The 11,960-nt window shown below is 52.0% G+C and overlaps 1 protein-coding gene across 1 annotated transcript; it reads right to left on the bottom strand.

Annotated features, from left to right (window-relative positions):
• Window positions 1-1,379: 1,379 nt before the first annotated feature.
• On the bottom strand, window positions 1,380-11,680 carry slc24a4a (solute carrier family 24 member 4a). Its single transcript, XM_067243116.1, has 17 exons — window positions 11,524-11,680; window positions 10,070-10,189; window positions 7,008-7,084; window positions 6,791-6,865; window positions 6,600-6,684; window positions 6,367-6,470; window positions 5,232-5,306; window positions 5,115-5,140; window positions 4,944-4,997; window positions 4,706-4,851; window positions 3,503-3,672; window positions 3,245-3,392; window positions 2,651-2,817; window positions 2,435-2,549; window positions 2,174-2,286; window positions 1,812-1,877; window positions 1,380-1,532 (listed from the first exon to the last, which is right to left on the bottom strand). The coding sequence occupies exons 1-17, from the start codon at window positions 11,678-11,680 to the stop codon at window positions 1,380-1,382; spliced, it is 1,851 nt and encodes a 616-aa protein (XP_067099217.1).
• Between the last annotated feature and the right edge of the window lie 280 nt (window positions 11,681-11,960).

Here is an 11,960-nt window from a genome sequence, read left to right as displayed (position 1 = left end):
GACACCGACACAGATTTCGTACCCTCCTGTTCCTGGACGAGGTCGTGGAGGTGAGAGGTCAAGAGGGCGGAGTGACTCTTTAGCTGCCATAATCAGGAGGTTTGCATGCATCCCAGCATGCATTGGTATAGATCTTAAAGAGACAGGAAGTATGTAACATATCTACACAAGAAGCGGACCCCCAACAGACGTGCACCCTGGACTGCGAGAGGGAGCCAGAAAGTCAGACAGCAAGTTGTTGATGCGAGGCTGGGCGCCTCCTGATGACATCATCTACCACCATGCAGTTCCATAGTCACTTTGACCTCATCACCCCATGCCACAGGGGTAGAGAGGGAAGGGAGGGGGTTCTGTATTACTGAGTCCCCCCGTCTGCCAGCCCTCTCACAAACACACAGGATAAGCCCAGTGCTGAAGTGCAGTTTCACACAGTGGGCCAGTAAGAGTCAGTGGGAGAAAGTCTCCCTCTGCTGGAAACAGAGGAAGAACTGAAACATCTATTACCATGGAAACTCATACACAACACAACCCTAGGTCAGCAGTGTAAGAATCGGGGGGGGGGGTTATGGGTATGTGTGTGAATATTTGTGTATGATCGAATTCACTCGAATGAATTGCATTTACATCTTACATCTAGTCATTTAGCAGACGCTCTTACCCAGAGCGACTTACAGTAAGTACAGGGACATTCCCCCCGAGGCAAGTAGGGTGAAGTGCCTTGCCCAAGGACACAACGTAATTTTGCATGGCCGGGAATCGAACCAGCAACCTTCGGATTACTAGCCCAATTCCCTAACCGCTCAGCCACCTGACTCCTTTAATTAAGCTGTTCGGGGAGAGGGGGTAGGGAGGGAATAGGCTAGTGTGTGCTTAAAAATGTGTGTTTTAAAACCAAGGTGTGTGTGTGTATACAGGGGCCTCATAACCGTACGAAGTAAGCGATTGGCTTTGTACCTCCCTCCTAACCTGCCGCCCCTCCCCAGCCGGCCCCCTCCCCAGCCGGCCCCCTCCCCAGCCGGCCCCCTCCTCACCCGCCCCCTCCCCACCCGGCCCCCTTCCCACCCGCCCCCTCCCCACCCGGCCCCCTCCTCACCCGCCCCCTCCCCAGCCGGCCCCCTCCCCAGCCGGCCCCCTCCTCACCCGCCCCCTCCCCAGCCGGCCCCCTCCCCAGCCGGCCCCCTCCCCAGCCGGCCCCCTCCCCACCCGGCCCCCTCCCCAGCAGGCCCCCTCCCCAGCCGTCCCCCTCCCCACCCGGCCCCCTCCACACCCGGCCCCCTCCCCAGCCGGCCCCCTCCTCACCCGCCCCCTCCCCACCCGTCCCCCTCCCCACCCGGCCCATTCCCCACCCGGCCCCCTCCTCACCCGGCCCCCTCCCCCGGCTACAGCGGCTCCAGACACATGGGCAGGTTGACGAAGGTGAACACGTTGTACTCGATGAGGATGGAGAAGCAGAGGAAGACTGCGTACAGGACCAACACATACACCCCCAGCCTCAGGTCCAGCCTCCAGCCATTCACATGGATGCCCAGCACCTGGGGGGAGGAGGGGGGGGGGGGCGGGGGTTGGAAGTGAGCAGAAGAGACAGAGGATAGAGAATAGCTCAGTGCTAGTGCAAACATTTGACTGCAGATCAAGAGATTTATGGTTTTATCCCCCCCCCCCCCCTTATGTTGCTTTGGATAAAAGTGCGTCATAAAATCTTCTATGAACACATTATGATGATTATTGTAAACAGCATACCAAAACTGAAATACTGTACACACACGCATAGTACCCAGACGTGCTCCACAGGGTGAACCATGTGTACTTACAGTGAGAGCCACAGATCCCAGGAGCAGCACGACAGAATACACCAGCCCTCTGCTGTTGATCATCACCTGGACACACACACACGCGTCAAACACACACACATCACACACGTCACAGACACACACAATTCACACACACACACACACATAGACATCACAGACACACGTCACACGTCACACACACACGTCACACACACACGTCACACACACACACACACACACAGACATCACAGTCACACGTCACACACACACGTCACACACACACGTCACACACACACACATCACACGCACAGGTCAGTGCAGCAGGGCAGAGCAGCAGGGCAGAGCAGCAGGGCAGAGCAGCAGAGGGGTGTGTGTTCCAATACCTCGGAGCCGTAGTCCACAGCCATAGTCTGGATGGCCCAGGGTACGCCCAGACCCACCAGGATATCAAACACATTACTGCCTATGGTGTTGGACACAGCCATGTCCCCGAGACCTGCACACACACACACACACACAAGATTATGAAACCAATTAGGATGTGTGTGTGAGAGAGAAAATAAGAAAGAGAAAGAGAGAGCATGTGAGAGAGGAGTGGGTGGTGGAGTGGGGTAATGGTGGGGGTGACTGGGGGTGTCTCCTACCTTGCCTGGCGACTATGAGACTGGCAATGCAGTCAGGAACACTGGTGCCCGCAGCCAGGAACGTGATGCCCATGATCACATCAGGAATACCCAGAGTGAAGCCTATGATAGTCACCTGCACACACACACACACACACACACAGGACGAAACAGAGAATCCTGAGCGACAAACCACCCCCGAAACCTCCATCCCTCCACCCAGCATCACCCACTCACCATCCAGACCATGAAGTAGGAGAAGATGGCGATCCAGACAGTGGAGAGGAAGAAGGAGAGCAGGAAGCAGCGCTCCCAGCGCGGTTTGGCACAGTCCGGCACCGTCAGGTACAGCAGCAGCAGGATGGGCCAGCACAGCAGCCACTTCACGCGCTCCATGGCGCCCCCTAGAGGGACACGAGCAGCATTGTGGTAAGAGGAGACGTGCTGCTGCTCTGATACTCTCAGTTTGGCCATTCAAGTCACTCTCACTCCCCCTCCCTCCCTCCTCCCTTCCCCCTTCTCGACTCTCCTCCCTCCCTATCTCCCTCCCTCCCTCTCTCCTCCCCCTCCCCTCCTCTCCTTCCCCTCCTCTCCTGTCCTTCCCCTCATCTCCTCCCTCCACCTCCCCTCCCCTCCTCCCTCCTCACCAGGGACAGTAAAGGGGGAGGCCAGTCCCACCTCCTCCCCTCCCCTCCCCTCCCCTCCCCTCCCCTCCCCTCCCCTCCCCTCCCCTCCCCTCCCCTCCCCTCCTCCCTCCTCACCAGGGACAGTAAAGGGGGAGGCCAGTCCCACCTCCTCCCCCTCCCCTCCCCTCCCCTCCTCCCTCCTCACCAGGGACAGTAAAGGGGGAGGCCAGTCCCACCTCCTCCCCCTCCTCGGCAGGTTTATCCTCCGCCACGCCTCCGTTCTCCAGCGTTTCTGTTTTACCGTCCAGCACCATGGTGGTGTCACCGTTGGACGCCTGCACCAGTCTCTGTTGCTGAAAACACACCACACACACACATCAACACAAACACACACACACACACACACTCAGTCAAACGTTATTGGTGAAGCCTCATTCCCACAGTGACATGAGGATGATCCTACCTCGTTGATGATCAATCGGCTGGCCATGCGGAGGCGTGTCTTAGGTCCAAAGTGATTGGTTATCATCACGCGTAGTCCCGCCTCTGGGAAGCGGTAGTGTGGCGGACTGGAGCTGATCATCTCATCCACCATCACCACTGAGCCCCTGCTGTACGACTTGGCAGGCTTCACTGGAGAGACAAACGCACACACACACACGCACAGGGACACACGAGCATTCACACACACGCACAGGGACACACAAGCATTCACACACACAGGCACAGGGACACACAAGCATTCACACACACAGGCACAGGGACACACAAGCATTCACACACACGCACAGGGACACACAAGCATTCACACACACAGGCACAGGGACACACAAGCATTCACACACACGCACAGGGACACACAAGCATTCACACAGACAGGCACAAGTGTGCAGGCACACACATTGACGCACACACGTGACAGGGTGTGTCAGGAGAGAGACAGCGTGACAGCAGCCGAGTTCAAGACCCCTGTGCAAACTGACAGATGGCCTCATCAATCGCTTGAGTGACACACACACACATACACACACACACATAGTACCTGATATTTGAGTGATTGAGAGAGATATCAAAAGGAGAACAGGTTGACAGACAACACAGCACACGACTACATTACCCAGCAGGTGTAGCAGGCCCAGAGCCATGGGCCAGGGCAGGGCCAGGGGTCAGGGCCAGGGGTCAGGGCAGGTTTAGTAAGGCTACACAGACAGGCACCCAGAGAAGATTATCAAAGTGCTGTGCTACAGCTGAGAGACAGAGAGGTTAGCTGTACACGAGAAGAAATTAAGGAAACAATCAGAGGGGGTTTAAGAAGAGGAGGTGGTGGAGTAGGATGAGGTGGAGGAGGAGAAGGAGGAGGAGAGCGGAGAAGGGGGGTGAAAAGAGGGAGGAGGAAGAGCAAAAGGAGGAGGAGAAGGAGGAGGAAACCGAAGAGGAGCCAAAAAGAGAGATCAAAGACCCAGGATTCAGGGTTCTAGATCAAGGGTTCCAGATTGGGGTTCTAGAGCAGATTAGAGCGTATGCAGTCAAACAGAGCCCAGCTGTAGAAGCCACCAGAGGAGTTGGGGGCAGAGCTGGAAGAGTTGGAGTCCCAGTAGAGAAGCACTCAGCCTGGGTTTGGCGGGGGCATGGCAAGGGTGTGTCCAGCCTGTCGGAGTAGCTTTACCTGGGGGGAGGAGCGGTGTGGAAGGGTCGTCCCAAATGCTGTCATAGCAACCATTACCATCCTCCAGCTCGCTGCTTGCCGTATTCCCATTGGCCAGTGCCTTCTCTTCCTTTCCTGAGAAGTAGCTCTGTAACTGGGAGTTGAACCTGGAGCAAGAAACACACCATGCGGTCGGTTTGTGTGTGTGTGTGCTTTGTTAATGTGTGTCCGTGTGTCTTATTTGGTGTCTTTTACTCACTTCATGATTATGATGTAGCCAGAGTACATCACCACCAGAATCAGGCTCTCCCACCTGCACAGACAGACAGAGACACACATTACACTCACACACGCTCACACACACACACACACACACACACTCCTCACACAAACCACACGCACATTAACACAGACAATGCAGGGTACTCACCACACTATCTTTCCATCGTAGATAAACTGAGGAGAGGGGGAGGAGACAGATTAGTGTTTCAGACTCCCGACAGCAACAACAAGAAGGAGAGAGAAAACAAGGGAAGATCGGACTTACCGCTATCAGAGCGACCACAGACAGCGTGTAGTAGAGAGAGTCCCGGAACACGGAAAACTTGGTCAGGTAGACCACCTGTAGTGGGGAGAGGGCAGATCGATCAGATCGATCAATCACAGTAATTTTCCATAACATCCTTGTAAATGGTGTTTAAAGGATGTTACACTGGGTTGTCTATGGTCTGTGGCAGACCAGAGACAACAGAAGCCCTGTTCTCTTTCTCCCTCCCTCCCTCTGCTCTCTCTCATCCTTGCCCTTGTATCTGCTCGGTCATCCTCTCTCCTATCATGTGGGACAGGTCATGTTACCGTGCTACTTCGAAAGGTCAGAGGCCTTAAGTCTGTAGTTCAGTCTGCAGCTCAGTCACACACACACCACACTACATTACACAACACACCATACTTACTAGTCCAGACTAGTCCAGTCTAGTCTAGTCCTGACTCATCCAGTCTAGGCTAGTCCTGACTAGTCCAGTCAAGTCCACACTAGTCCAGTCCAGAGGGTGTGGAAGCAGGACTTCTCAACAGCCTGACTGCAAGAGTGATTCTATTGGTTTGGAATTCTCTTGTCTAACACAAAGCTGCTTCTTTTCTGACTTTGTGAGGATGAAGGATGAGGATGAATATGCCTTCTGGATCTCCTGCAGTGTGCTCATCCCAGTCTGCTTTGTGAGGAGTGACTGATGGAAGTGTGTGACGTGCAGTCGTGTCGTCCGACACAAGCTAACTGTTATCTAAAGAAACTCCTACTGAAAGTCACTCTAATGGCTGCAGGCTGCACTTACCATAGCTTCAACACACATACACACGCACACACACTGACACGCATACATTTACATTTAGTCATTTAGCAGACGCTCTTATCCAGAGCGACTTACAGTAAGTACAGGGACATTTCCCCTGAGGCAAGTAGGGTGAAGTAGGGTTTGCACAGCCTAGAATCGAACCGGCAACCTTCTGATTACTAGCCCGATTCCTTAACCGCTCAGCCACCTGACTCCCTACACACACACACACACCCTAGCACACACACCAACACCCGTCCTTTAGTAGAACAGCCAGCAACAGGGCAGTACTGTAGAGAGGAAAGTGTTGGAGAACAGTGTAGCAAGGGACAGAGAATGTAACGCCCCCACCTGGCCTGCGAAGATACCACACACGCCGATGATACACAGGATGTTGAAGACTGCTGAGCCCACGATGGTCCCCACTCCCACATCCCCGTGGGTGATAAACACACCTGCACCCACACACACACACACACACATTATCAACGTGGTTTATAAAGAAATTAAGAGAAATTAAGAGAGACAGAGAGAAAGCGAAATAAAGGCAGAAAGAGAGACAAAGACAGACAGACGGAACTCACCTATGACAGAAGCAAACAGCTCGGGGGCGGAGCTTCCAGCAGCCATAAAGGTGGCACCAGCCACGTCCTCACTCAGGTCCAGTTTCTGACGGACACAAGAGAGGAAGAGAAGGATGAGGTATTGGAGAACAGGGTTGTGAGTCAGTAGTGAGGAGGAGTGGGAGGAAGGAGATGAGCTGGAGGGGGTCTACCTCACAGATCTTGTCCAGAGACATAACAAAGTAGTCATCGCACACAATGGCCAGAGCCAGGAACATGTAGAGAGCCTGTGAGAGACAGAGAGAGATGAGAGGGAGAAGGAGAAGAGAAAGATGGATAATTAGGATGGATAACATCTTTAAAACAACAGTCTACCGGGGCATATATGGCATGTTTGACACACACACACACGCCAGGCGTGTCTCCTACCGCAAAAATGTGTATCAGCACGGCTCCTTGTGTGCGTTGTCTGTTGGTGAACATGTCTTCGGGAAATTCATGGACAGCTGCAAGTCAAAACACACACTCGTTTGGACTACTGACACACACACCCACACACACATGTATTGTACGCAACCCAGTCCAAACCAGCACACCCTGTAACCCAACTCAATCGTCACTCACTCTCTCTCCATCCCTCTCTCCTCCCTTCAAGTTCAAGTTCAAGTCTTTTATTGTCAGATGCGCAGAACAACACAAGGTCAGACTGGGCACTGAAATTCTTAGGACAAGACAACGCAAGGCAACCTGGCATGACATATAAGTATTCAGTTTAACATAGATTATATCTATGATAAGCTAAAATATAATAAACCTCCTAAATATACAAAATAATATACAATATACAGTACTGTATACTAAACCTCTAATACACATAATAACCTATACTAACCTTGTAAACCTATACTAACCTAGAGACAGAGGGGTACACTTAATGCAATAGTGCAATATTGCTGACAGTGTGTAAAGTGGCTAGTGAGTAGTGTATCAATGTCCATATCAATGTCCATTCAGATGCCTGATGGCCCTTGGAAAGAAACTGTTGTCCAGTCTGCATGTCCGAGACCGAATGCTTCGGTATCGCCTGCCAGAAGACAACAGGGTAAAAAGACTGAAGGATGGGTGGTAACAGTCTCTTAGAAGACTCCTCTCTCTCTCTCTCTCTCTCTCTCTCTCTCTCTCTCTCTCCTATCTCGTTTGTGTTGGGCTACAGCCCAGCATGCGGGAAATGGCCTTGAGGCGCACACAGAGGAGACATACTCAGGCTTTAATCACAGCTTCACACAGAGAGAACACACACACACACACACAGAGAACACACGCAGAGAGCACACACATACATACAAACACACGCACGTACACATGCATACACAAGTACACGTTTACACACATCCATACACACACATATATACACGTACACAATGCTAATCATTCTCAGCACTTGTGCCACTACAGGCACAAAGTCGATCACATGGAATATTTCTCATGGTACCACAATGTACCCTTGATCAGGTTTCCACTATCCATTTGCCCATCCCTCTCTCTTTCCCTTTTTTTCTCCTCTCTCTCTCCTTCTTTCCTTTCTCATCCTCATCCCTCTCTTCCCTTCACTCCCCCTCCCTCCCCTCAAATCAGAGGACGTGAGAAGGTCATCTCCTGTGAACGGAATCTCTCTGGAATAGTATGGGCAGCCAAACACACACACGCATAGACACACACTCCCACACACAGGCACACACACACTCTACTCAAGCTGTGTCTCTACAGTCCCACCAGCTGTCCCAGCCCACCAGTAGAGTGTGTTTGCCGGATGTTTGCGTGTCTGTGAGTCTGTTTGTGAGTGTGTGTGAGTGGAGTGTGTGGATACAAGGAATGGTTTGACACATAGATCTTAGTCCATCTCATTTACCTCTAATTTAACTACAACATCCTCAAAACAAATAGGGTGGTGGAGAGGCTCAAGAGATGGAGCCGATAACACACACACACACAAGTATGGAGTGTAGGACTGTCCATGCAAATCAACTGCATGAACAGACAGATGACTGACTACTGTTGCCATGTTTGGATGTGTGTTTGTTTAATGTCTTTTGGTAAACAACAGATGTCGTTTCTCAGATCATCCTAAACTTAAACCCTTCATCTGAACCCTGACCCCTTAAGACCATGGAGACTGTCTCTGTTGCCCTCTTTTACTCCCTCTCTTCTGACCATCTACCTGTCCGTTCAGAGTGTCTGTTTGTTCATCTCCATGTATGACCTTCTACCTGCATACCTGTCTATTTTTCTCTGTCTCTCTACCCATGAACCTGTCTGTCTATCTCTCTGTCCATCTACCTGTCTGTCTGTCTCCTTGCCCATCTGCCTGTCTGTCTGTCTGCCCATCTACCTGTCTGTCTGTCTCCTTGCCCATCTACCTGTCTGTCTCCTTGCCCATCTACCTGTCTGTCTGTCTGTCTGTCTGCCCATCTACCTGTCTGTCTGTCTGCCCATCTACCTGTCTGTCTGTCCATGTCCAGACAGTGTTCCTCTCAGTCCTCCACTAGAAGTGTCGCTGCAGTGATAATTACTGCAGAGGGAGAGAACCCTCAGACACACACCATGGAACACAGGCCAGGCAGCGCACACACACACACACCATGGAACACAGGCCAGGCAGCGCACACACACACACAAACACAAATACCACCATACACACACCAGGAACACAGGGCAGGCCATACACTCAAACACACACAGAAGAGAAATTCAAGCCAGGCTGCAAACATACAACCCAGTACAACTACTCCCCTACACAACCTCACCACCAACCTTTCTCTATGGAACCCAAACACCCACCAGCTCAGGAGGACCTCTTTTGATCTAACTGTAGAAGTCTAACTTCTCTTGCTGAAAGTTGACAGCTCAAACCTCACCTGACCCAGCTTTAAAGCGCGCCCAGAGTAGAAAAACCACAGAACTATGAGATCACAACAAACTACAATTACACATTTTAGTATTTTATTCATAGACCAGATGTATTAATAGACCACTCTCCACCCAACCTGCCAGCCACTGTGTGCTGTGCTTCTAAATATAGCCTCCCCTCCTCATCCTGGGTGTGTTTCTGCAGCGTGTGGTCCTGATGCTGTGTTACTATCTATAGTCTGCCGCTGGTCAGGGGCTCTCGGTTGCTCTCATCCACGGCAGGGAGCGAACCACTCTGAACATCATCTATTATGCAGGACTGGCCACACATGCAACATACGAGAGGCAAGAGGGACATTCACGGCACGAATGCAGTCACTGTAAATACAGTATGGGCATTTATATGGGTGAATATGTGTGTGTGAGTATCTATATATGTGTATGTGTAAGTGTGCTTGTCTGTGTAAATGTGTGTGTGTCTGTGTGTTTATGTGAGTAAATGTGCGTGTGTGTGCTGGTGTGTGAGGGTGTGTGTGTATAGATGTGTGTGTGTATGCAGGTGTGTGTGTGTGTGTGTGTTCTACCTGGTTCAGTACAGTTCTTGGCCAGTGTGTCGTTGTCATCGTCCACCGCCATCAGTCTTCGCCCCAACAGGTCAGGAGTCCCTGCCAGGCTCCTGCCAGTGTCAAGGACCAACCCATGACCTGCAACACACACACACACACACTCTCAGAGTCTAGGCAAGAAGCAGAGTGTATTTGTTCCACCCCAAGCATGTGTGTATGTGTGTGTGTTTGTGTATGTCAGAAAGAGAGAGAAAAAATTCGAGAAATAGAGAGAGAGAGAGAGAGAGAGAGAGAGAGAGAGAGAGAGAGAGAGAGAGAGAGAGAGAGAGAGAGAGAGAGAGAGAGAGTGAGAACGGCAACGGATTAGCATATTTCAGACATATGACTGGGCTCCAGTCGTAATGAGGTTATTAAACCTCACATTCCCCTATTAATCTGGAGGGAGGTGGGAGACAGGGAAACACAGGGGTGAAGGTGAGGCGGGAAGAGGAGGGGGGTGGGGTGTGTGTGTGTGTGGGGGGGGGGGGGGGTAAGGACAGGGAATGGGGGAGCAGTGTAGGGAGAGAGGTGGGTGAGGAGAGGGAGCAGGTGAGGAATGGGGGTAGGGAGGTGGGGAGGGAGGGTGGGAGGATTGTTAAGGAGGGAGGTAAAGCGAGGCCGGTGAACCAGACCTGAGGGACAGGGGGGTGGGGGGGTGGGGGGGGGGGGGGGGGGTAGAGAAGAAGTGGGTGAGAGACAGGAGATATTCAGTGTCAACATCTAATCACACTAGTGAAGAGCTAGACGGCCATTGGAACAGTGCTTAAATCTTTTCTTCCCTTCCTCCCTCCTTCCCTCCAAATGATACTGATCGTCATTACTCGTCAGGTGCAGTATAAAGTATAACGACGCAATAAAGCTTTTATCGGTGGTAGTGAAGGATACTAAATCTATCAATTAGCACTGCGTCCTGCAAGAGCGAGGAACTACACACACACACACACACACACACATTAATATGCAAACACGCGAGCACACACACCCTGCGACTACCTATACACGTGAGACGGGGCCAGCCCATAGGTAACCCGTGTGAATCGGTCGGTGAGGATACACCCACTCAGACACGGTATGTGAGGGAGCGGAGGACCTAGCCTTGCCCGGTAGCTTAATCCTGTCCCGCGCACTCTACAGCCTACATTCCGTTGTGTAGTTGAGAATGTAAGAATCTTCCCTAAATGGGACACAGCTAATGATCCAAATAACACGCACAATGAAGAACACAAAAGCGCGCGCACACGCATACACACAAATAGGCACCTTCATCCGATTCAGGAGCAGTGTAAAGTCCGTCTTATATTTTCCATTGCTCATGACAACAGCCTATAAACGAGCACGCCATGGCATTCTTATCTAATTCTAGTCCCGTTATGAAATAGGCACTGGGCTACTGCTGCACCAACCGGCCCCGTCTCTCGCGGTCTGTGTCTCACCTGTTAGGCTGAGCAGAGCGGACATGCACCACGTCAGGCACAATACACTGCTGATGAAACACACTTGGATAAAAAGCATTTGCCTCCTCTTGCGAACTTTAAATATTTTGGTGATGATGGTCTTTTTTGACACGGTGCAGCTCCGGTCCGGCTCCATGCTTGTGTGCGCTTGCGGTGGCGGTGGACCAACCTCCCCTCCGCGTTAAAGCTGCCGCCCCCCTTGGCGGTGCAGATGGTGCGGACCGCAGGAATCTCCCGAGTTTCACACCGTGAGAGATCGAGGTGCCGATGCCGTTATCATCTCAAATGGCCGAGGCGCAAATACAGCAGCGGAGCGAGCTGCTCGCCCATGTGAACGTGTGAGCTCGGTCTCGGTAACCACCGGGGAAATGCTCCTATGATGCTGGATTATTAAAACGCTTCGTGAGAATTGTATC

The sequence above is a fragment of the Osmerus mordax genome, chromosome 9 (assembly GCF_038355195.1).
Source record: "Osmerus mordax isolate fOsmMor3 chromosome 9, fOsmMor3.pri, whole genome shotgun sequence".
NCBI classification, from domain to species: domain Eukaryota; kingdom Metazoa; phylum Chordata; class Actinopteri; order Osmeriformes; family Osmeridae; genus Osmerus; species Osmerus mordax.
This window is presented reverse-complemented; position numbering and strand designations above follow the sequence as displayed.

Excerpts from the sequence above, each read along its gene's own strand:
- slc24a4a (XM_067243116.1), bottom strand. The coding sequence starts at position 11,680 with ATGGAGCCGGACCGGAGCTGCACCGTGTCAAAAAAGACCATCATCACC. Across the intron at positions 7,085-10,069 it reads CAAGAACTGTACTGAACCAG|CTGTCCATGAATTTCCCGAA; the intron begins GTAGAACACACA and ends TTTGACTTGCAG. Across the intron at positions 5,141-5,231 it reads CTGTGGTCGCTCTGATAGCG|TTTATCTACGATGGAAAGAT; the intron begins GTAAGTCCGATC and ends CCCTCTCCTCAG.